We start from the raw sequence: 24,154 nt of genomic DNA, 5'->3' as shown, positions 1-24,154 counted from the left end.
GTAACAGTGCATATTTATAGCACTGATTACTGTAGTAATGTCACTGGTACCCCCAAAAGTGTCAAAAATGTCAGTCAAGGGTCTGATCTGTCCGCCGCAATGCCGCAGTCCCACAAAAAAATCGCAGATCGACGCCATTACTCATTAAAAAAAAAACCACCAAAAACTACAGAAATCTTTCCCTTAGTTAGTAAACGCAATAACTTTTGCGCAAACCAATCAAAATACGATTATTGCAATTTTTTTTACCAACAATATGTAGCAGAAAACAAATTGGCCTAAAATGATAAAAACATTTTGATTTTTACATTTTTTGGGGGGGAATTTCATATAAAAAAATTTAAAAAATATTGTTATTTTTTCAAAATTGTCGCTCTTTTTTTTGTTTATAGCGCAAAAAGTAAAAACCGCACAGGTGATCAAATACCACCAAAAGAAAGCTCTGTTTGTGGGGAAAAAAGGACGTAAATTTAGTTTGGGTACGGCGTTGCATGACCGCGCAATTGTCAGTTAAATTCGCAAAGTGCCGAATCGCAAAAAGTGGCCCAGACGTAAGACAGCAAAATCCTCCGGTGGTAAAGTGGTTAATATCAGTTCTTCACACAGAAGACAACAAGACTCCAACGTGGGTCATTTTCTAGCCATATGTCAAAAATAGCATTTTGGTCTTCAATAAAATGGCCGCCGTTAAACCACTAAACTTCTCTATAACAGAAATGATGGAGGCGCAGCTGCTGGAAATAGCAGGCGCTGATTGGCTCTTGGACTAGGATTCCGGAAGTGTTCTGTATGTGGTTGGAGGTGTAGCGCGCCAACTTTCTGTGTTAAGTCCAGTGTGTGCAGAACATAGGAATGTGTCCATAGACTCCACGTGCGGTGTATGACAGGGGACGGTGCTACCTCTAGCGGATGTAAACATCCGCTGTGCTGCTGACACTACTAGTGCAATCATGCCGCTCACTGCTGGTGTGATTCGCCGGCTGGATGAAACGGTGGTCAATCGCATTGCAGCGGGGGAAGTGATCCAGAGACCTGCGAATGCCATAAAGGAGATGATCGAGAACTGGTAATCCCTCTCCTTGTTTGTGCCCAATTCACACCCATGTAGGGGTTGGCCATTGGTTCTGTATATTATTATGTCTTATAACTGAGAGCTGCACTATGTAGACCTCATTCCTAGCTCCAGTAGTGTAGCACCCCCCCCCCCCCCCCCCCAAAAAAAAAAAATGATTGGAGCCAATGCCTTCACTAATTTTTTTTGTCTAAGGGCTTTTTTTTACAAGTGTTTTCATCTCTAAAGATCATTCTTCGGGCAGAATTTGACAGGTGATGAGGCGGGGATAAAAAATCTCCTCACCACCTGCTTGAACCCCGCATTAGCGTGCTGCAACTGCATACATTGATACAAATAGCGCCAAAATATTTGCCAAATGGTGCCCGCATCCCTAAAATCTAGACTCAATTGGCAAGACCCCTTAATGTGGGATTTTTATAGGGAAAAAATGTCACCAAAACAAAAGTGCATGAAATTTTAATTTACACATATGTATAAAAATACAATACAAAAGTCCAACAAAATCACATGACTTTGTGGTTGAAGGATAAATTGCTGTTGTGTAAGCATAACTTCAAATCGACTGTAATAACAGATATGAAACCGACGCGTTTCGAAAAATCGTATAGTTCAGGGCTCGACAAACCCTGGGCGCCAGTTCGCATTGGCGACTAGAATTAGCGACCTGGCGCCTGGGGTGCACTGCAGGAGGTGTCCTGTCCCTTTTGCGCCCCCCCCAACCACTCACCGAGTGCACGGACGTCCGCGCCGTCCGAAAATTGAGTCCGCGGCTTTTCGGCCTTCTTCAGTGAGAACGGAGAACTGGCGCCCTCTTGTGGTGGCCGGGAGTTTGACAAGCAGTCACTAAAGCGGTTTCCACTGCCTGTCCTGAATGCCTGTCCATCTCCTTCCCCAAAAGGAGATGAGAGGGAAGTTTTTGCAGGCTTCATATCCCTGTCCACTTACCTTTGCTTAAAAGGTAAGTGGACAGGGAGTGTGGTTATTATTTTTATTTTTTTTTAATTATTTAAAAAAAATAATAATAATTTTTCTTTTTTTTTTTAATTCTTATTAAAAAAAATATTTTTCTTTTTTTCAATTATAAAAAAAAATAATGTATTCTATTTTTTTTTCCAATTATTATAAAAAAAATTATATATTATATAATAATAATATATATTTTTTTTTTTCCCTCATCGCCATGCCACAGCCGAAGGCCCCTTTCACACAGGCTGTCTGATCAGGTCCAGAAACGAGGGCGCCAGTTCTCCTCAGAGCCTCATTTTTTTTGACAGGCTCTGAGGAAGAGGCACAGCCTCGAAACGCGCCAGCCCTCCGTCTTTATGAGACATTGGACTCTTACAAAGATGCTGCTCTATGGAATTGAAATGCTGGATTGTTACGCATGTTTGTGAGTAGCTGATTTTAAATTTATGCTATTAAAAGCCCGCTGAGGATAATGCGCTAGGCTGGTGTGCCCCTTTCTTTGTTTTTTATTTGCAGTGTCTGATCAGGTCCACCTGTCAGTTTTTCAGGCAGACCTGATCGGATCCTTCAGTCTCCTCTATGGAGCGGTAATCTGCCACCATCTGATCCTGTCTGCCAAAAACAAACGGATGATGGTTCTATTTTCTATCCATCCCGTGGATCGGATCAGATGGCATCGGATGGAAACAGACGGTCTGTTTCCATCCGACTGCCCTATAGAGAGCGGGGTTTTAGTCGTCTTTATGTGTAAATTTAGTATGTTATTTTTTTGGAAATAAAGCTTGGTTGTTTGTTTAAAAAAAAAAAAAAACTGGCTCCTAACTTTTTTAGCTGGCTCCTAGATTTCAGGAAAATTTGTCAAGCCCTGGTATAGTTATTCTTCCTCAGGGGTATATGATTACACAGTGCATTTTTTTTTCCTAATATTTACATTTAACTTTATCATATTTTCTCTTTATATAACAGAAAAAATGCACTGTGTAACCATATACCCCTGAGGAAGAATAACTATACAATTTTTCGAAACGCGTTATTTCATATCTCTGTTACAACTGCATACATTGCACATGGTTTTGGGGTGTTTTATCAGATTCTGGAACTGAGAACAACTTACTGCGCATGCACCATGCATTCCAACATTGCCGCTATGCGTTCCAATAGGTTTCCTAATGTGACAGAACACGAAGAAGAGGCGGACCATCTTCTTACACCCACGCAAGTCTTGAATTGTACAATTATTTTAGCAGTAAACTGACCTTATAGACTGAATAACAGTATTACATTTCTATTATTGTAATGTAGTAAATATAGTGGAAAAACCTGTAGGTAGAAGGTGGTGACGGCCATCTTGGTACACCCCGCACTGCTCAGCGACAAAGTGATTATATAGTGAAATAGTCTTTCAGTACATAAGGTGAGTTTACTGCTAAAATAAATGTAAAATTCAAGACTTGAATGGGTGTAAGAAGTAGGCTTGTGACGGTATCAGATTTCCATGCTGCGATTAATTGATTAAGGTTTTGCCACGGTATACGGTATTATCACGGTATTCTATTATTAAATTTAAATTATTAAATTTCTACCTCACTTGAATTTCATTGCTGAATTTAGGGGCTTTGGTTCACTTATGCACATTATTATATAGTCAGTCAGTACAGACTCTGTGAACCAGGCCTAAAATAGGTCATCAAGCAGTGTCTGGCCTACCTGGTGATAACTGGTCCTGGCGCTCGGCTCCGATCCGATGGCCTGGTCATTAAGAGGGCAAATCCTTGTGGTCAAGAAGTGGTTAAACCTGAAGGAGGTGTTGTTTATAAATTACTTTACTATTGCTTTAGGCCTGGTTCACATGTATGCGGGTTGGCGGTTCACATGTATGCGGGTTGGCGGTTCACATGTATGCGGGTTGGCGGCCCACATTTGCACAGGCATAGCAGCCCATTGATTTGAACGGGCTGCTATGCCCTCATTTTCCGCAGAAAAAAGGTGCATGCAGCATTTTTTTAAAATTCAGTGGCCTTGAAATCCATCCTGCTTTTGCACCATGCGACTAACCTGCAGTTCCTGCTCTGGCAAGCTTTCTGCATTTGTTTGTATACGTGGGCACGGCATTTAAAAACAGTTTGCGTGTGCAGCAACGGCAGGTAAGTCGCATGGTGCAAAAGAAGGATGGATTTCATGGCCACTGCATTTTTTTAAATTCTGCGTGCACCTTTTTTCAGCTGAAAACGCAGGCATAGCAGCTCAAGCCCATTCACATCAATGGGCTGCTATGCCTGTGCAAATGTGGGCCCCCAACCCGCATACATGTGAACCAGGCCTAAAGCAATAGTAAAGTTATTAATTGGTTAAACCTGCAGGAGGAGCGGTGTTTTTATCTATTAATGACTTTACTATTGCTTTAGGCCTGGTTCACATGTATGCGGGTTGGGGGCCCACATTTGCACAGGCATAGCAGCCCATTGATGTGAATGGGCTTGAGCTGCTATGCCTGCGTTTTCAGCTGAAAAAAGGTGCATGCAGAATTTAAAAAAATGCAGTGGCCATGAAATCCATCCTTCTTTTGCACCATGTGACTTACCTGCCGTTGCTGCACACGCAAACTGTTTTTAAATGCCGTGCCCACGTATACAAACAAATGCAGAAAGCTTGCCAGAGCAGGAACTGCAGGTTAGTCGCATGGTGCAAAAGCAGGATGGATTTCAAGGCCACTGAATTTTAAAAAAAATGCTGCATGCACCTTTTTTCTGCGGAAAATGAGGGCATAGCAGCCCATTCAAATCAATGGGCTGCTATGCCTGTGCAAATGTGGGCCGCCAACCCGCATACATGTGAACCACCAACCCGCATACATGTGAACCACCAACCCGCATACATGTGAACCAGGCCTAAAGCAATAGTAAAGTCATTAATAGATAAAAACACCGGTCCTCCTGCAGGTTTAACCACTTCTGGATCGCAAGGATTTGCCCCTTTAAAGACCAGGCCATCGGATCAGAGTGCCAGGACCAGTCATCACCAGGTAGGCCAGACACTGCTTGATGGCTATATAATAATGTAATGTGGGCTGCTATGCATGTGTGTGTGTATATATATATATATATATATATATATATATATATATATATATTAGAGCTGCACGATTCTGGCCAAAATGAGAATCACGATTTTTTAGCTTGGAATAAAGATCACGATTCTCTGTGTAACAAAAAAAAAAAATTGGGATAACTTACTGTTACGTTTTTTTTTTTTTTTATTCATTAAAGTCTATTAATTGCGTTTGAAAGACTGCTGCGCAAATACAGTGTGACATAAAATATTACAACAATCGCCATTTTTTTCTGTAGGGTCTCTGCTAAAAAAATATATAAAATGTTTGGGGGTTCTAAGTACTTTTCTAGCAAAAAAAAAACTGATTTTAACTTGCAAGCAACAAGTGTCAGAAAAAGGTCCAGTCTTTAAGAGGTTAAACTTCCTTTCTCCCTGGCAGAGGGAAGGAAAAGATACAATGTAATCATTTTTGTTTATAGTTAGGAGACTTTAATGCTGAAGTTAGCTGTGTGAGTGAATGAGTCATCCAGCTCACTGAAATGTATCAATTCACAAGTCAGACCCAGGAGCAGAGAAACTCTGTATTTTAAAAATGCCACAATAACAATACCGTGGCTATGCAATACCGCGATATATCGAATTACCGAAAACCGGCATATGTCTAGTAAGAAGATGTCCTCCTCTGCTTCATGTTCTGTCACATTAGGAAACCTATTGGAATGCATAGCGAATGCGCAATAAGTTGTTCTCTTCCAAACGTTGCTTCTGGTTGCAGAATCTGATGGGTAGCGGTATTCTGATAGAACAGGGACACCTGCAGAGTGGTCCTATTCACTTAAAGCAACAAGGTTTATAATTCTTGTGGGGAGCTGACATGGTAAGGTTTTTTACCTTAACCGCTTTGGGATTGCCCCCCTCCCCCCCCCGCACTCATACTGCTGTAGGGCAGCCATTAAGCACAAAACCCTGTACATCTTTTTTGGGGGGGGGGTCTTGAGCGTGCATGTGCGCGGTCGGCGACCCACCCCCACTGTGATTGGACACAGCGAGAGCCAGGAAGCGTGTCCGGCAGACCCAATGTTTACCGGTACCTGCCGATCATTCCCAAGAGAGGTGAAACGCTGGTCTGCCTCTGTAAACAAAGCAGATTGCCGTTCTGTCAGAGGGGAAGATGGAGATCCTGTGTTTCTGTCAAGCAGGAACACGGATCTCTGTCTTCCTTCAGTCAAAGCATCCCCCCTCCACAGTAAACAAGCACTCTCAGGGAACAGCTTTAACCCTTTTATCGCCCCTGATGTTAACCCCTTTCCTGCCAGTGTCATTAGTACAGTAACAGTGCATTTTTTTTTACACTGATCATTGTGTTGGTGTCACTTTTCCCCAAAAAGTGTCAATTAGTGTCAGGTTTGTTCCCCACAATGTCGCAGTCCCGCTAAAAATTGCTAATTGCCGCCATCACTAGTAAAAAAGAAAAAAAAAATTCCATAAATCTATCCCATAGTTTGTAGACGCTATAACGTTTGCGCAAACCAATTGATATACAGTCAGGTCCATAAATATTGGGACATTGACACAATTCTAATCTTTTTGGCTCTATACACCACCACAATGGATTTGAAATGAAACAAACAAGATGTGCTTTAACTGCAGACTTTCAGCTTTAATTTGAGGGTGTTTACATCCAAATCAGGTGAAAGGTGTAGGAATTACAACAGTTTGTATATGTGCCTCACACTTTTTAACCTCCCTGGCGGTATCCCCGAGTGTGACTCAGGGTGGATTTTTTAGTCCAGGATCGGTATCCCTGAGTCACGCTCGGGGTAGATGTGCAGAGAGCGCAGCGGTGTCTCTTACCTTCTCCTGGTGATCCAGCGATGATCTCTCATTGCTGTGACCGCCAGCCGAGAGTCCCGCCGCTCGTCGGTGTGATGACTTCCTAGTTCCGTTCCCTGCAGCAGCAATGCTGCATGGGAGCGGAACTGGGAGGGAAATTCAAACGTTGCACAAAACACAAACACATAACACATTTTATATTATATATATATATATATATATATATATATATATATATATATATATATATATATATATAAATATATACACACACACACACACACACATAAAATTATATTATTGATTCGATTATAATTCATGCCTTTGTGTTTCAAATTTATCACATCTGGGATGTCTACTAGACTCTTGTTTTGGTCAGGTTTAAGTCAGTAATTACTAAGAATCGTAGGCCTATAATACATAACGCCAAATTTCCATGAAAACAATTGTACCGCTTTTGGTACAGAATTCCTGACATAATCATACCGCCAGGGAGGTTAAGAGACCAAAAGTAATGGGACAATTGGCTGCTCAGTTGTTCCATGGCCAGGTTTGTGTTATTCCCTCATTATCCCATTTACAAGGAGCAGATAAAAGGTCCAGAGTTTATTTCAAGTGTGCTATTTGCATTTGGAATCTGTTGCTGTCAACTCTCGAAATGAGATCCAAAGAGCTGTCACTATCAGTGAAGCAAGCCATCGTTAGGCTGAAAAAACAAAACAAACCCATCAGAGTGATAGCAAAAACATTAGGTGTGGAAAAATCAACTGTTTGAAACATTCTTAAAAAGAAAGAATGCATCGGTGAGCTCAGCAACACCAAAAGACCCGGAAGACCACGGAAAACAACTGTGGTGGATGACCGAAGAATTCTTTCCCTGGTGAAGAAAACACCCTTCACAACAGTTGGCCAAATCAAGAAAACTCCAGGAGGTAGGTGTATGTGTGTCAAAGTAAACAATCAAGAGAAAACTTTACCAGAGTGAATACAGAGGGTTCACCACAAGATGTAAACCATTGTGGAGCCTCAAAAACAGGAAGGCCAGATTAGAGTTTGCCAAACAACATCTAAAAAAGCCTTCACAGTTCTGGAACAACATCCTATGGACAGATGAGACCAAGATTAACTTGTACCTGAGTGATGGGAAGAGAAGAGTATGGAGAAGGAAAGGAAATGCTCATGATCCAAAGCATACCACCTCATCAGTGAAGCATGGTGATGGTAGTGTCATGGCAAGGGAATGTATGGCTGCCAATGGAACTGGTTCTCTTGCATTTATTGATAATGTGACTGCTGACAAAAGCAGCAGGATGAATTCTGAAGTGTTTTGGGCAAGATTATCTGCTCATATTTAGCCAAATGCTTCAGAACTCATTGGATGGCGCTTCACAGTGCAGATGTACAATGACCCAAAGCATACTGCGAAAGCAACCAAAGAGTTTTTTAAGGGAAAGAAGTGGAATGTTATGTAATGGCCAAGTCAATCGCCTGACCGGAATCCGATTGAGCATGCATTTCACTCGCTGAAGACAAAACTGAAGGGAAAATACCCCAAGAATAAGCAGGAACTGAAGACAATTGCAGTAGAGGCCTGGCAGAGCATCACCAGGGATGAAACCCAGCGTCTGGTGATGTCAATGCGTTCCAGACTTCAGGCTGTAATTGACTGCAAAGGATTTGCAACCAAGTATTAAAAAGTGAAAGTTTGATTTATGATTGTTAATCTGTCCCATTACTTTTGGTACCTTAAAAAGTGGGAGGCACATATACAAACTGTTGTAATTCCTACACACTTCACCCGATTTGGATGTAAATACCCTCAAATTAAATCTGAAAGTCTGCAGTTAAAGCACATCTTGTTTGTTTTCAAATCCATTGTAGTGGTGTAGAGAGCCAAAAAGATTAGAATTGTGTCGATGTCCCAATATTTATGGACCTGACTGTACACTTATTGGGATTTTTTTTTTTTTTTACTAAAAACATGTAGCATAATACATACTTACCTAAATTGATGATGAAATTAGATTTAAAAAAAAAAAATTATTGTGTGTGTTTTATAGCAGAAAGTAAAAAAAAATATATTTTTTTCAAAAATGTCGGAGGGGGGGTGGGGGGTTTAGTTTTTTATGTTTATAGCGCTAAAAAAAAAAAAAAGGTGATCAAATACTAGCAAAAGACAGCTGTATGTGTGGGGAAAAAAATGACTTCAATTTTATTTGGGTACAGTGTCTCAGGGCCACACAATTAATTGTCAGGTAAATTAACGCAGTGCAGTATCACAAAAAATGGCCTGGTCATAAAGGGGGGTAAACTTTCCAAAGCTGAAGTGATTAAAGTGGTTGTAAACCCTTCCATATACCCAGTGAAGTGACGAGTCTCAGGTTATACGCAAAGATTAAACAAATCCTCCTACATAATGTTGTATCTGTTTATCTACGACCTTCTTTACATCTGTTCAAATTCCAGAATTTATAAAGCTTGTCTGAGCTGTCAGTAAAAGGGGTGAAGAGCTAAAATTACACTTTGCAGAGATCAGTGAGAAGAGCTCTAAGAGCAGATTGGAGAGAAGGGACATGTTTCCCCTCCACACATGTGAATCAGCTAGATCTCACTCTCCTGTCACCATTTTTCTCTTGGCGTCAGGAAAACTTGTGAAAAGTGACTCCTGATAGCAGAGGAATGAAGCAGTGGACATAAACACTTAGTACTCTGGACAGAGACAAGGACACACTATAGAAGGATATGCTTTGTTCATATTTCATGTCAGAGGTTTACAACTACTTTATTGCAGAGAATGCATTAAAGCGACATTACCTCTTCACGTTGGCGCCTCCCGGCCCTTTAAAAGGTTTAGAATTTCGGGAGTGGGGCTTGTGATAACTTGACCGCTGTGATTGGCTGTCGTGGGGGCCCCATGATGAGACATCTCCTGTTCGCAAGCTGCAATTGGGAACTTTCTATTAGCTGCAGGGAGCACGCTCTTGGCATAGCTCTTTTCTCCCAAATTCATGCAAATATGCGGCCACTCAGTGCCAAGACCCACCTGCCAAGAGGATGCATATTTGAGTGCGGCCGCTCTGTGCCAAGGGATTTAAGGTTCATTTTTAAGAAAAAAAAATGACAAACATATTATATTTATCACCTCTGTGCAGTGGTTTTGCACAGGGCAGCCCCAATCCTCCTCTTTTCGGGTCTCTTCAGTCAGTGCCTTTGAAAGTACACCACTTGCTCTGAGGGCACTGGTGTATTTTTGCTCCCGATCCCCGTTCTATGCATTTATAAGACACATAAAAACATGAAAGTGTACCTCCGAAACCGACAGGCACTTCAGTCAACATTGAATAAATTATGAGGACGCTCGCCATCACTCTCATAGTTCATTGAGAACTACAAGCAGTCAGATCCAAAAGTTAGTACTTGTAGTCTAGTCATTCACAGAGCTCTGAATGAATGACGCAGCAGTGTGGGCAGAGCGCTCTTTTTGGCCATGCAAATTTTCTCCAGTTCTTGACAGTATGAATATGAGAGAGTATATTTTGAATCGCTGTCTAATTTATTACACATGCCTTATTATTTCCATTGTATCTGTCTATTGTCTGTTACAGTATAGATGCTAAATCCACCAGCATTCAAGTGACAGTTAAAGAAGGTGGGCTGAAGTTAATTCAAATTCAGGACAATGGTTGTGGAATTAGGGTAAGCTTTCTAGTTTTGTGAAAGAACGTTTCTGTGTATGATGTAAAACACCTATCTTTGTTCCTGCCTTGTTGAAAGACTATTTCTAAAAAAAAACTAAAAATAATGATATCTGGTAGTAATGCCATTGACATCTCAGGCTTTGTATTACTGCATAACTCTTGACATCCTAACAACCATGACTCATCCCTGCTGTCAGTGGGAAATTCCCTGCTGACAAAAAAATGTAATTAAAAGAGCTTAAAAAAAAAATGGTGCGAGGTCCTCTGCTAAGCCATACCAGGCCCTTTGCGTCTGGTATGGAATTGGGGGGACCTTATGCCCCCCAAAAAAAGCATCCCCCCCCCCCCCAAAAAAAATAAAATCCTTACTTGACCCTTTTCTGAGCATGCAGGTCAGAAAAGGGGGAAGGGAGACGAGCCTCCCCATCCTGCAACCTACTGGATACACATGTCCTCAACAAACTGGAGGCGTTGCTTTTAAGGGGGACCACCTTGGCAAAGCATGTTGTCCCTATGTTGATGAGGATAAGGACCTCTTCCACATAACCCTGGCCCAGTCGTTGTGGGGGTGTCGGGATGACTGTAAATAAACACACAACACAGTTTTAGATATGTTTTTTTTATTAAAAAAAAAATATCCCCCATTGTAGATCCATCCTCAATCATGTCGTCCAGCGATGCAATTTAACGGCAATCATGAGGAATCACAGCCGCTGACCTGCACAGGAATAAAAAAAAAAAAAGCCTGCCAAATTCTTTGCTTCATAGTTGGTAAGGTTGAAAAGATACCAGTCCATCCAGTTCAACCTATGGTGTGTGTGTATGTGTTTGTCAATAGCACATTGTATATCCCTGTATCTTGTGATCGTTAAGGTGCCCATCTAATTTATTAGATTTTTTAAACTATCGACTCTCCCTGCTGATACCACTGCTTGTGGAAGAGAATTCCACATCCTTACCGCTCTGACAGTAAAGAACCCTCTTTGCAGTTTAAGGTTAAACCACTTCTTCCGGTTTCAGTGAATAGCCGCATGTCTTTTTAAATTTACTTTCACTGAAAAGTTTTTCCCCTATGCTATGGTCACCAGTACGGTATTTGTACATCGCTATCATATCTCCTATCAAGTGTCTCCTCTCCAGAGAGAATAAATCCAATGCTTGTAGTCTTTCCCCATAGCTGAGATCCTCTAGTCCCTTTATTAGCTTTGATTTCTCTTCTCTGGACTCTCTCCAGTTCGAGCACATCCTTCCATCGCTTGCTGATTCCAAATGACCTAGCCAGTCCTCCCTGCCCCCAGCTGCCAAAGTAAACAAGGGGGCAGGGCAATCTGGTAACATGGGGACACTGGGTGTCCCCTTCCCTTATGTCATTGCCTGTAGGGGGTCAGGGTCACCCGGTGAAGTCACCAGATGATCCCGCCACCTTTGTTTACTTTAGTGGTGGGGAGAACACCCCCCCCCCCCCATGTTGAGGGCATGTGGAATGGTAGGGTTCAGGGTTTGGCACACACTTTACCTCCTCCCCCTGCCCTTTCCAGTCCTGCCCCAGGCTACATGCTTAGAGAAGGGTCCAGTATGGATTTTGGGGGAGATCCACACCATTTTTTTGGAGGGGGGGGGGTCCCTTGATGTGCCTGGTATGGATCAAGGTGGGGGGGGGACCTCACACAATCTCTTTTTTCCAGCTCTTTTGTTTACATTCTGCTGTCAGCAGGGAATTCCCCACTGATGGCAAGGAAGAATCATGGTTGTTAGGATGCGGGCGCGTATCAACCAATGTAGGAATGGACCATTTGCCTGTTTACATAGATTTAGGTCCACTCCTGAACGAACATGGATGTAAACGGATGATCATCTGTTTACATTTGTTTGACCATTATTCATCCTTCCATGTAAACCATGTGGTTTGTCATATTGTATGTGTAAAGCCTGTTTATCTGGCCCAGGCATTTGATTGGCCAATGTTTTAGTTGACCTGTTTAACCAAATATTGCAAAAGACATTTTGTTTTTTTTGTCTCAGGAATAAAACAATGTTTTGGTATTAAAATAATATGTATCCTTGCAGAAGGAAGACATGGAGATAGTTTGTGAGAGATTTACTACAAGCAAACTGCAGTCATTTGAAGACTTGTCCAGTATTGCCACTTATGGCTTCCGTGGTGAAGTAAGTGTTCATGCACACATACATTCATACATGATCTAGATTTTTTTTTTTTTTTTTTTTTTTTTAAGCAAAACACCAACCTCACCCATTCCTGCCCCCATCTGCTTCTGCTTCTAGTCATTGGTGGAAACTATTCAAATTTGTCTTAATGTGCTTTGAACTACCTGGTATCTTGGTTCACTTAAAATGTAAATATATGTTTAAGGTAAAGCCTAGCAAGCTGTGTAAGCCCCTGGATATTTTAGCTGCAAGATCTCACTGCCAATCTGCCATGATTCCAAAATATTTTTCTGTCCACTTTGAGTTTAACTGCTCCCAACTACTCCCATCTGCCTTTGCATGCCTCAGCATCTCCTGTTGCATTCTCCATAGGTGTATATAGAGCCCAAACGTTTTTGTTAGTTTTGGATATGGTGCTGTTTCTGTCACTGCTTAAGAGATTCACTTTCTCTATTTGTCCTGGTGATCAGGAATCCAAAACTTTACATATGTCACCAGAGCAGAAGGTGGGGGGAATTTGCAAATGGCAACACCTCTTCCAGTGACAGCTGACAAACAGGGCAATACCCCTTACTTTGTAGAGATTTACTCTCACTTCTTGTTGTACATCCAGTACGGGAAGTGAAGGAAAATCTCCCCATCAGGTTGCAGTCAACAATATAATAAACTAACCAGGATTTTATCCCTTTCCCTACTTTAACCTAAACTAAAGAAGAAAAAAAACATACACTTTAATAAAAATAAACAATACAATATTGTAGGTTGAGAGCCGGTTCACACTGGGGCGAACCTGGTCGCCTGACAAGTCGCCGTGGGTCGTCTGCCATAGATTAGCACAGTACCCGTTCTAATAAGAGCGACACAAGTTGCTCCGACTTAGAAAAAGGGTCCTGTACTATTTTGGGGCGACCTGGAGCTACCTGCATTGACTTCAATGATATGAAGTCCGTGCATGTCGCTCCGAGGTCGCGGTTCACGCTGTGCACTGCGACTTCACAGGTCGCCCCCAGCAAGTCGGGTCGCCCCTATGTGAACCGGCTCTGAAACCCCTTTTAATCAACAGGGTAGGTTGCGGGGCATTTGGAAATATTTTTTATGGTCTACAGCAGCCTTTCTCAGCTTTAAGGTTCCTCCAGTGTTTGCTATAGGGGTTCCTGGAGAAAAGAGCAAAAGCAAGTTGATCTCTTGCCTACACTGTCCACCAATGTAAGGGGTCATTTCTATACTGTCCACCAATGTAAGGGGTCATTTCTATACTGTCCACCAATGTAAGGGGTCATTTCTATACTGTCCACCCCAATGTAAAGGGGTCATTTCTATACTGTCCACCAATGTAAAGGGTCGCTATGCTTTTTACTGCCTGTTTTTCTTTTCTAGCCATTATTAATATAATTTGTTTCATTTCATGAATATGAAGCAAGTTCCATTCTTTATTTTATTTAAAATTCCCTGTAATCTGTCGATTACACTAATATACCATGCTAACATTTTTTTGAGAGGATTCCCTGAGACCTGAAAACAAGGTTTCAAGGGTTCTGCATGGTAAAAAAAAAGTGGAGAAAGGCTGGTCTATGGGAATTTATATGAAGAAGGTGTAAAATTTGATATCTTTACAAAAAGTTAAATAGAATAGAATATACAGAGGAAACGGTGCACTCAAAAAATACTCATGTAGTCAAACCAAAACTCCAGACCCTGCTAACAAAAGTAACAACTCATCTACCCACTCAATGGAACAATACTTAGAGGAGCTACAGCCACCTTCCCACCAAAACATTAAAAGTCAACAGCTGCAAATACGGTAGCTGCTGACTTTGAATATTAAGACACTTACCTGTCCAGGGATCCTGCGATGCCTGTACCCCAGCCAATTTTTCAATCTGCTCTCAGGTGCAGCCACCACCATTCCTTGTAAGGGAACCCAGCAGTGAAACCTTGCGTCTTCACAGCCCATTCCCTACTGATTATGCGCAAATCACGCTGCGCTTTGTGAATGGCCCTGCGACAGAGGAAGGGGGGTGCGAACTTCCGGGGGACCTTGCCACACAATCTTTCCCTGTTTTTTGGCATCTGCAGGGCAAGATCCTTGAGAGGGCTTCTAATATTCTGCTGATGTATGCTCTGTATGACTCTGTGTCTGGCCAGCCCTAATTGGTGCTGTGACTGTGTCACATGACTAAAAGAGAAAAGTCCGTTTCAAAAGAGCAGTCTAAATGATAAAATATCAAAAAACTGTTTTATTGCTCCCTATAAATCTTTATTGAACTTCAGATGTGTATTTTGTTGTGCATGTATATGCTGTAGGCAGTGTTAGAGATGACTGACACATAGCTTTCATTTTGTATAGACCGCATCTACAGCCAAGGCTCTTTTTTTTATTGTACAGGTATTAGCAATACATTTAATATATTTAACACTGATTTATATTAACACTTAGGAGTTTTTGTGAATTTCTTGGTGAATGTAATCAGCATGCTATATCACACCCCCATAGTGTTTAGCACTAGGAGGACATGGAAGAGGAGGGAGGGAGGTGAGTGTCATTTACCACTATGTATACATTCACATGTGTTCCTCTATGGTTGTGTGGGCTTCATAGATAAGAAAAAGGAGGAAATGAAGAGCTTAGAAGGGAACTGAAATATGAGCGTGCTCAGTAGGGGACATCAGCTGGTCTACACATTCTCAACCTGCAGTGGGGACACAGAATATGGGAGGGACAGCTAAAGGCAGGATCATTCGGGTATATTTCACTCTAAACAAAACAAGCGCTTTAGTGGCTTAGTGAGTATTCACACTCTGTTATATAGCATGTAATGAGAGTTTTTCATAGTCTGGGTTTAATGACACTTTAACTTCGTTAAGAACAATGTTCTAACAGTTTATACATCCTTTATTTGATAGTCAAAATGGAGTTCCTACTTCCACAGGGCACACACATATGGCTGGTCAGTTTGTTCCAATCCTCGGCAGCTACTTTCTCTTCTTTTCTCGCTTCCTGTTAGAGCACCATTGCCAGGATTTCCTGTCTAGGTAAGCCTTATTTGGCATGGCAACTTTATCAGCATTTAACCAGCTAGTGCATAGTTTAACTGAAGCCCAGCTGAACCACTTTTAACGCCTTCAAGTTTCATTAGACCCAGATTATGAAAAACCCTCAAAGTGTGAATACTCACAAAGCCACTAAAGCATTTGTTTTGTGTAGAGTCAAATATACCTGATTGATCTTGCCTTCAGCTGTCCCTCCCCTCTTCTCTGTGTAACCACTGCAGGTTGAGATTATATAGACCAGCTGGTGTTCTCTACGAAGCATGCTCATCTTTAGTTCCCTTCAAAGCTATTCATTTCCTCCTTTTTTCATATCTGTGCAGCACATGAGTATATAGGCACACGTGGGCGTGTACTCAATGGTAAATGACACTCCCCTCCCTCCGTCCTCCTCAGTGCCCTCCTATTGCTAAACACTATGGCAGCAGGATATAGTATGCTGATTGATTCAATTCACAAAAAAACTCACAAAAACGCTTTATTTTAGTATAAATCAGTGATAAAGGAAAAAAAAAAAGTCTTGGATGCAGATGTCATCTGAACAGTACGAAAGCTAGGGTCAATCACAATAATACACATTTGATGTGCAATAAAGAATTATTGGAAGCTGTAAAACAGGTATTTGGTATTTATAATCTAATTTGAATTGCTTTTCTGAAACTTTTTTTCTTAGTCATGCGACTGGCACAGCACCAATCAGGGCTGGCCAGACACAGACTGAAAGGCCATGTGACCACACAACAGGGCTGCAGGATAAAGGTACTTGGAGGATTTAAATTAAAAAAAACACAATACAGTGCCATGATTTATGCAAATGGCAACTAACACTTTTCTGTTTAGTATCACTTTAATGAAAAACAATGTTCCCATGTTATTGCTACACAGTCACTATAAAGCACAGACCTAAGATCTCAAGTACAGAGAAGATGTATATGAAATGGTCAAGTAGTTAAATCCTTCCAGCATATGACACAAACACCTTGAGTGCCGGTTCACACCTTTGGGTTATTGCAGTGATATTTGACGTTCTTGTGCACTGGAATTTGTTTTCCAACTGGGTGTGGATTCACTCCTCCCCAGGCGCTCCTTGTGACCGCTGTGTGAACACGGCCGTTTGGGGGCGAATAAGACTGATAGAGGGGATACACAGGTACCACCAGGTTGCAGGGGGCTTTATACTCCCTTGCATATAATATCTCATTTATTGGACCTGGTTACATCCATGTACCTTTTTTCATTTACTGGCGCAATAGAAGTGGACTTCATCTGCTAATGGAGCTGATCCCGACGGCCTGCTGAGTCTCTGAGCCACCGCCCAGAGAGATGTGAGGGAATGCTCTCTCACCTAGCCTCGATGCCTGCCTAGCTGGATCCCGCTGCCCCCCCACCCACCCCGCTACCCGGAGGCCCCGACCCGGTCCTGGTTGCCGACCCCCCCTGAGGCTTGGAGGAGGGAGAACGAGCACCCTGGGTCCCTCCGGGAGACTGGAATCGGCTGTGTATTGGAGAGGTGGCCGCCGAGTGCAGGAGCTGCTGAGAAGCTGGGAGAGCCGGCGTCCAGGATCAGGAGAGAAGGTTTGATTGGAGTGAACACCGTCGAGGGGCCAGTGCTGGAGGGATCCAGTCTGGAGAGACCCAGCAACATTGGATATCGTAATCATCCCCACCATACCACTATACAAGGGACGCCACAGATTAGCCGAAGGGGACTGGTGAGAGGGGAAACCCCCCAGAATTTTCATATGAACGATATCAAAACAGTCTTTCTTAAAAATACTATCATCATTTTGGAGTGTATAAATCAAGAGCTAATGTGACTGTGATGGAAAAATGGTGTGGGACCCTGCTTGCTTGAGTGCGAGAGAAACCCCCAGAGAGGTTGTACGTTTATTTTTTAACATCAGCTCTTCTTAAAAAGCACTGTCTTATTATCATCTCTGAGTATGTAGCTTAATAGAACAGAGGGACTAATCTGAAAAAAGTGCGGGACTATGCTTATTTAAGCGAGAGGGGAAATCCCCTAGAACCCCCCTGCGTTGGATCATAAAATCAACCTTCCTTGAAGCACTGTTAAATTATCACCCAGGAGTATATAGCTTAAAGAGTCAATGAGACTGTTGAGAAAAAATGTGCGGGACTCTGTTTACCAAAGTATGAGGGGAAACCCCTATAGAATTGCACTACATTTGATCTCATTCCTAGTCCTTCGTGAAAGTATCAGTATATTTTCATCTATGAGTTTATAGGTTAATGAGTCAGAGGGATGGTTCTGAAAATTGTGCGGGACGCTGCTTACTTATGGTAGAGGGGAAACCCCCCAGGATTCTATTCCACATGATCTCAATATCAGCCCTCCTTGAAAGTACTGCTGGATTATCTTTCATGAGTGTATAGCTTAAGAATTGTCGGGACTGTTTGGAAAAAATGTGTGGGACTCTGCTTACTTATATAACTTAAGAGCTAATGTGACTGTGATGGAAAAGTGGTGTGGGACCCTGCTTGCTTGAGTGCGAGGGAAACCCCCCAGAGAGGTTGTACGTTTATTTCTCAACATTAGCTCTTCTTAAAAAGCACTGTCTTATTATCATCTATGAGCATGCAGTTTAATAGAACAGAGGGACTTATCTGAAAATAGTGCGGGACTATGCTTACTTAAGCGAGAGGGGAAATCCCCTAGAACCCCCCTGCGTTGGATCCTAAAATCAGCCTTCCTTGAAGCACTGTTAAATTATCACCCAGGAGTATATAGCCTAAGAGTCAACGAGACTGTTGAGAAAAAATGTGCGGGAATCTGTTTACCAAAGTATGAGGGGAAACCCCTATAGAATTGCACTACACCTGATCTCATTCCCAGACCTTTGTGAAAGCATCTGTATATTTTCATCTATGAGTTTACAGTTTAATGATTCAGGGGGATGGTTCTGAAAATTGTGCGGGACACTGATTACTTATGGTAGAGGGGAAACCCCCCAGGACTTATTGCACAGGATTTCAATATCAGCCCTCCTTGGAAGTACTGCTAGATTATCTTTCATGAGTGTATAGCTTAAGAATTGTCGGGACTGTTTGGAAAAAATGTGTGGGACTCTGCTTACTTAGGGAGGGGGGAAACCCCCTAGAATCCTCCTTCATTGGATATAATATACCGGCCCTCTCTGAAAGCAAAGACATATTGTCATCTATGAGTATAAGGCTTAAGAGAAGGTGGGTTTGTGTTGAAAAGGTTCGGGACTCTGCCTGTTTGAATGAGAGGGGAAACCCCCCAGAATTCCTATATGACCAATCTCAAATACTAGCTTTCTTAGAAAGCACTGCTACAGTATTTATTTACGAGTGTATGCTTAGGAGCCAGTTGAACGGCCCTGGAAAAAGTGCGAGACTCTACTCACTTGGGTGAGTGCGGAGGCCCCTCAGATCTTGCTTGCGCGCATTGAGAGATGTGCGGGAGTCTGAGTGCTTGAGTGAGAGGGGAAACCACCAGGGTTTTCATACGTTTGATTTCAACAAACTGCTTCCCCTGGTAGCACAGCTATATTATCATGCGTGAGTCTATAGCTTAAGAACTAGGGAGACTGTCGTGCAAAAAGTGTGGGACCTCTCTTACCTGAATCACTGAATGATATATATGATATTTAGTTCATACTGAGACATAAGAGGAAGCTACACTGAGGGCTTATTCCCCAGAGCCGAATCCACAATGAGAGGTAAACCGGCAAAGGAAGTGGCAGGGAAACCTCCAAAAACTACAGCAAGCCCAGGAACAATTAAAAAATACATGACATCTGAGGGAAAAGATCAAAACACACAGCAAGAGGATCAACCGGTTGTTAGACCCAAACAAAATACAGAGGGAACCAAGAAAATTAAGAATCAAAAGCATATAGGAGTAAGTGGAGAAGAAAGCCTACAAGTGTCAAGAGAAAGCAGTATAACAATAGAGGATGGAGACATGAATAGAGAAGAGAAATTTAATGAAAAAGATTATCCACCATCAAAATCAGAAATGCGGGAAATGTTTGCCAGCCTTGAAAGATCCATCAAAGCCGAGATGGCTACCTTACACGCCGACTTTGGGCATATTCTGGGCAGAGTAGAAGAAATAGAAGAGAAGGTGGAGTCCCAAGGAAAAGAACTAAAAAATCTAAAAGAACAAATGAGAAAAATGAAAATGGAGCAGAGAAATATGTTATACAAAATCGAAGATCAGGAGAATAGAAATCGTAGAAAAAATCTGAGAATAAGAGGATTACCAGAGAAAGGGCCAACAGAAAAATTAGAAGAAACCCTGGAGAAGTTATTTAACCCTCTGCTGGGAAAGGCGACCACAGATAAAATTGTGTTTGAGAGAATTCATAGGTTGCGTAAACCAACCAATCTACCAAAAGAGAAAACAAGAGATGTGATTGCAAGATTCCATAAATACGAGACAAGGGCCCAGATCTGGGAGAAAATGAGAAGTAGACCGGAATTAAAATATGACGGGGAGGACATTCAGATTTTCCCAGACCTGGCAAAAGAGACAATTAACAGAAAACGCATTCTTAGACCAATGGTAGAAATATTAAAGAAAAAAGATATACAATACTTTTGGAACTTCCCTGCAGGCTTAGGAGTGAGAAGAGATGGGAGGACAGTACTACTTAGATACCCAGAGGAAACCAAAGACTTTTGTGAAGCAGTAAAAATCCCACTCATAGATATTCCAGGCTGGACAGACCAGGAGTGCCCAGAGGAAGAAGTTGATGAAGGAGAATTGAATCAGTGGAAACAGAAGAAAAAGAAGAAAACAAAAGGATGAAAAGGGACTGGGGGGACCGGGGGGATTGGGGGAGGGGGGGAGGGCTGGCGGAAGAAGGGGAGGAGGGGAGGAGGAGCAAGTAAGAATAAAAAACAGGTGGCCCTATGGAGATCAGCGGGTCGTCACCATTAGACCCTACGGTAGGGAAGATGGGAGGGAACGGTGACCATTAGCAGAGCTCGACCTCGGCCACAAGTCGATTGGAAAGGGAGGAAGGAGAATCGACAACCCTGATGGAGGGACCGGGAATAGTTGGGGGAGGTGAGGGTAGGGGTGGGAAGAGGAAAGGGGAAGAAAGAGGGAAAAAGAAGTCAATAGATCAAAACGTCTCCTATAAGAAAATACAAGAATTAAGAGAACCCAAAAGACAAGAAAAATCAGAGGGATTAATGCCATCTCTTAGGGATCCCTGGTGTTGGTTGAACAGTTTTTATGGCCACCTTAGAGTTGAAGAGATGATAGAGAAAGACAGTAATGAAGATTAAGAAACAATGGTTATAGTTAACATATTATCTTACAATGTCCGAGGTTTAAACTCTCCAGAAAAAAGGAAAAAAATTTTAAAAGAAATTAGTTATTTGAAGGCAGATCTGACATTCTTACAGGAGACTCATTTATCTCATGCAACTAATATTAGATTATATTCTAAGAGCCATCCTACCTGGTATTACGCGGACTCACCCGGGAGGAAGTCCAAGGGAGTAGCCATTGGCATCTCTAGGGACCTTGGATTTGCTCTCGAGTCGAGAATGGTAGACCCAGAGGGAAGATACCTCTTTCTAAGAGGAAAAATAGGAGATGAAGATTTGACCCTAGTAAATATATATAGCCCTAATGAGAGACAAGTAGACTTCCTAGGTAAAGTACTGGGAAAATTAATGGAGTTTAAAAAAGGAGGAGTCATACTGGCAGGGGACCTCAATCTCTGCCTCGACCCTAAAGTAGATACCACATCAAAAACCCTACGGATAAATAAAGTACAGGCAAAGAAAATAAAGGAAAAATTATTTACAAATCAACTGGCAGATATTTGGAGAATTCTCCATCCGAAAGATAGAGATTATACATGTTACTCAAGTGTACATGGAACATACTCAAGATTGGATTATATACTAATCGAACATAGGTGGATCGAAAGGGTAAGCGAGGCTGAGATTGGGGTCAAGACTTGGTCGGACCATACCCCCATTATGGTAAAAATAAAAATGGCGAAAGAGCGGCCTAGGATGGATGCTTGGAAAATAAATGAGGAGATTTTTGGAGATAAAAAGTGGGAAAAAGAAATAGTGAAAGAGTTGGAATTCTATTTTCAAATAAACGATACAAAAGATGCACCAAAAGACATGGTATGGGAAGCTCATAAGGCTTATATGAGGGGCATATTTATCTCAAAGGGGACCCAAAGGAAAAAAGAAAGAATAAAAGATAAGATTAGGCTAATGACAGAAGTACATCAATTAGAGCAAAAACATAAAAATACACAAGATATATTAATAAATAATTTACTTGAGGTGAAGAGAGAAGAATTGAAAGATCTACTAGAACAGGAAATAAAGCAGGAAATGAAAAGATGCATAAAAGAAAAATACATTGAAAGTAATAAGGTTGGGAAAAACCTAGCAAAAATCCTGAAAAAGAAGAAAGGAAAAAATTTTGTAGATAAAATTAAAAATAAAAATGGGGAAATAATTCAAACAACGACAGGAATAGCCAAAGAATTCCAAAACTACTACGCAAATCTGTATGCAGTAAAGAAAGGTGAGATACAGGGGAATGAAACAGAAAGGAGGGAGAAAATCAAAAAATACCTTGTAGACGCAGGATTGACAAAGATAGATGAGGAAAAGTTAACATTCCTAGAAAGACCAATCTCAGAACAAGAAATAGAGAGAGCTATTAAAGAAACGAGTCTAGGTAAAAGCCCAGGACCGGATGGGTTTACCATAGGTTATTATAAAAAATTTAAGGACATTTTGATCCCAAGATTTAAAGAATATATAAACGGAATAGGGACTCAGTACGAGATGAGTAGAGAGGCCCTGTCAGCATCAATCACAGTTATACGGAAAGAGGGAAAAGACCCGGTATTATGTTCTAGTTTTAGACCCATCTCCCTACTTAATGTTGATACTAAATTATTCACAAAAATTTTGGCCACTAGAATGAAGAACCTAATGGGGGAGTGGATACACAATGATCAAGTAGGATTCATCCCGGGGAGACAGGGACGGGACAATGGGATAAAAACTATACTGTTGATAGACCATATGGTAAAAAGCAGAGCTCCCAGTCTACTTCTGTCAATAGATGCGGAAAAAGCATTTGACAGGGTAGACTGGGAGTTCATGATAAACACCCTAGTGGAGTTGGGAATAAAACCTAGAATGTTAGCCTGGATCAAAACTTTGTATAATCAACCAACTGCAAAGGTAAAGGTCAATGGAACTTTGTCAGACTCGTTTAAAATGCTCAATGGAACAAGACAAGGATGTCCCTTGTCTCCGATGTTATTTGTTTTATCTTTGGAATCACTACTGGCAACTATTAGAAATAGTGTGGACATCGGGGGCATAAAGGTGGGACAAGTGGAGCATAAGGTATCTGCCTTTGCAGATGATATCCTGCTCTACATAAGTAATCCGAGGATTACTTTGCCCAACATAATTAAAATAATGAAACAATATGGAGAACTATCCAATTTAAAAATTAATCAAAAAAAATCAGAAATATTAAATATTAATATCCCTAAACAAGAAGAGGAGATGTTAAAAAAAGAATTTCAGTTTAACTGGAGAAAAGATGAGATTAAATACTTAGGGATAAAATTAACCCCAACTCCAGAAAAACTCTACAAAACAAATTTTCTAGAACTTCTGAATGAAGTAAGATCAGAATTAAATAGATTATCTCCGAGAATTTTTTCCTGGATAGGGAGAATAAATACGATAAAAATGATAATCCTGCCAAAAATTATATATAAATTCCAGATGATTCCGATTTCATTACCTCAAGTATTTTTTAAAACACTGAAAAGATTAATATCCCGCTTTATTTGGAAATACAAAAAGCCAAGGGTAAAGTACACTACACTATGTAAAGGTAAGGGACAAGGGGGACTAGCCCTACCCGACTTTAAAAATTATTATTTTGCAGCAATACTCACAAGGGTGATAGAATGGACAAAAAAAAATAATGATAGAAATTGGGTGGTAATAGAAAGCACGATGAGTGGTACACACCTAGCAAAAGTTATATGGATACCTGAGAGGTTTAGAAATCTGGACACTAACACGCATATAATCACAAGACATGCTATTAAGGTTTGGGATAATATACATAAAAAAGAAAATTGGAAACACAATTCACCACTGATCCCGTTACAGGGCACAAAATTTTTTGCACCAGGGGAAGAGAAGGAATTGGGTAAATGGATAGAAGAAGGAGAAGCACAATTAGGGGATATAGTAGAGAAGGGGAAAATTATAACCTTGGCGGAGCTGAAACAAAGGAAAGAAAACT

General features: G+C 41.4%; 1 protein-coding gene across 1 annotated transcript in view; it reads left to right on the top strand.

Moving 5' to 3' along the window:
• The first annotated feature begins 771 nt into the window (after positions 1-771).
• Positions 772-24,154, top strand: part of MLH1 (mutL homolog 1) — a 137,616-nt gene continuing 114,233 nt past the window's right edge. Inside the window, exons 1-3 of the mRNA XM_082259930.1 lie at positions 772-1,066; positions 10,531-10,621; positions 12,691-12,789. Of these exons, the coding sequence (XP_082116056.1) occupies positions 951-1,066; positions 10,531-10,621; positions 12,691-12,789 (306 nt within the window). The 5' untranslated portion in view covers positions 772-950. The remainder of the gene's footprint in view (positions 1,067-10,530; positions 10,622-12,690; positions 12,790-24,154) is intronic.

Source organism: Pelophylax lessonae (assembly GCF_965119305.1).
Source record: "Pelophylax lessonae genome assembly, chromosome: 5".
Taxonomy (NCBI): Eukaryota; Metazoa; Chordata; class Amphibia; order Anura; family Ranidae; genus Pelophylax; species Pelophylax lessonae.
This window is presented reverse-complemented; position numbering and strand designations above follow the sequence as displayed.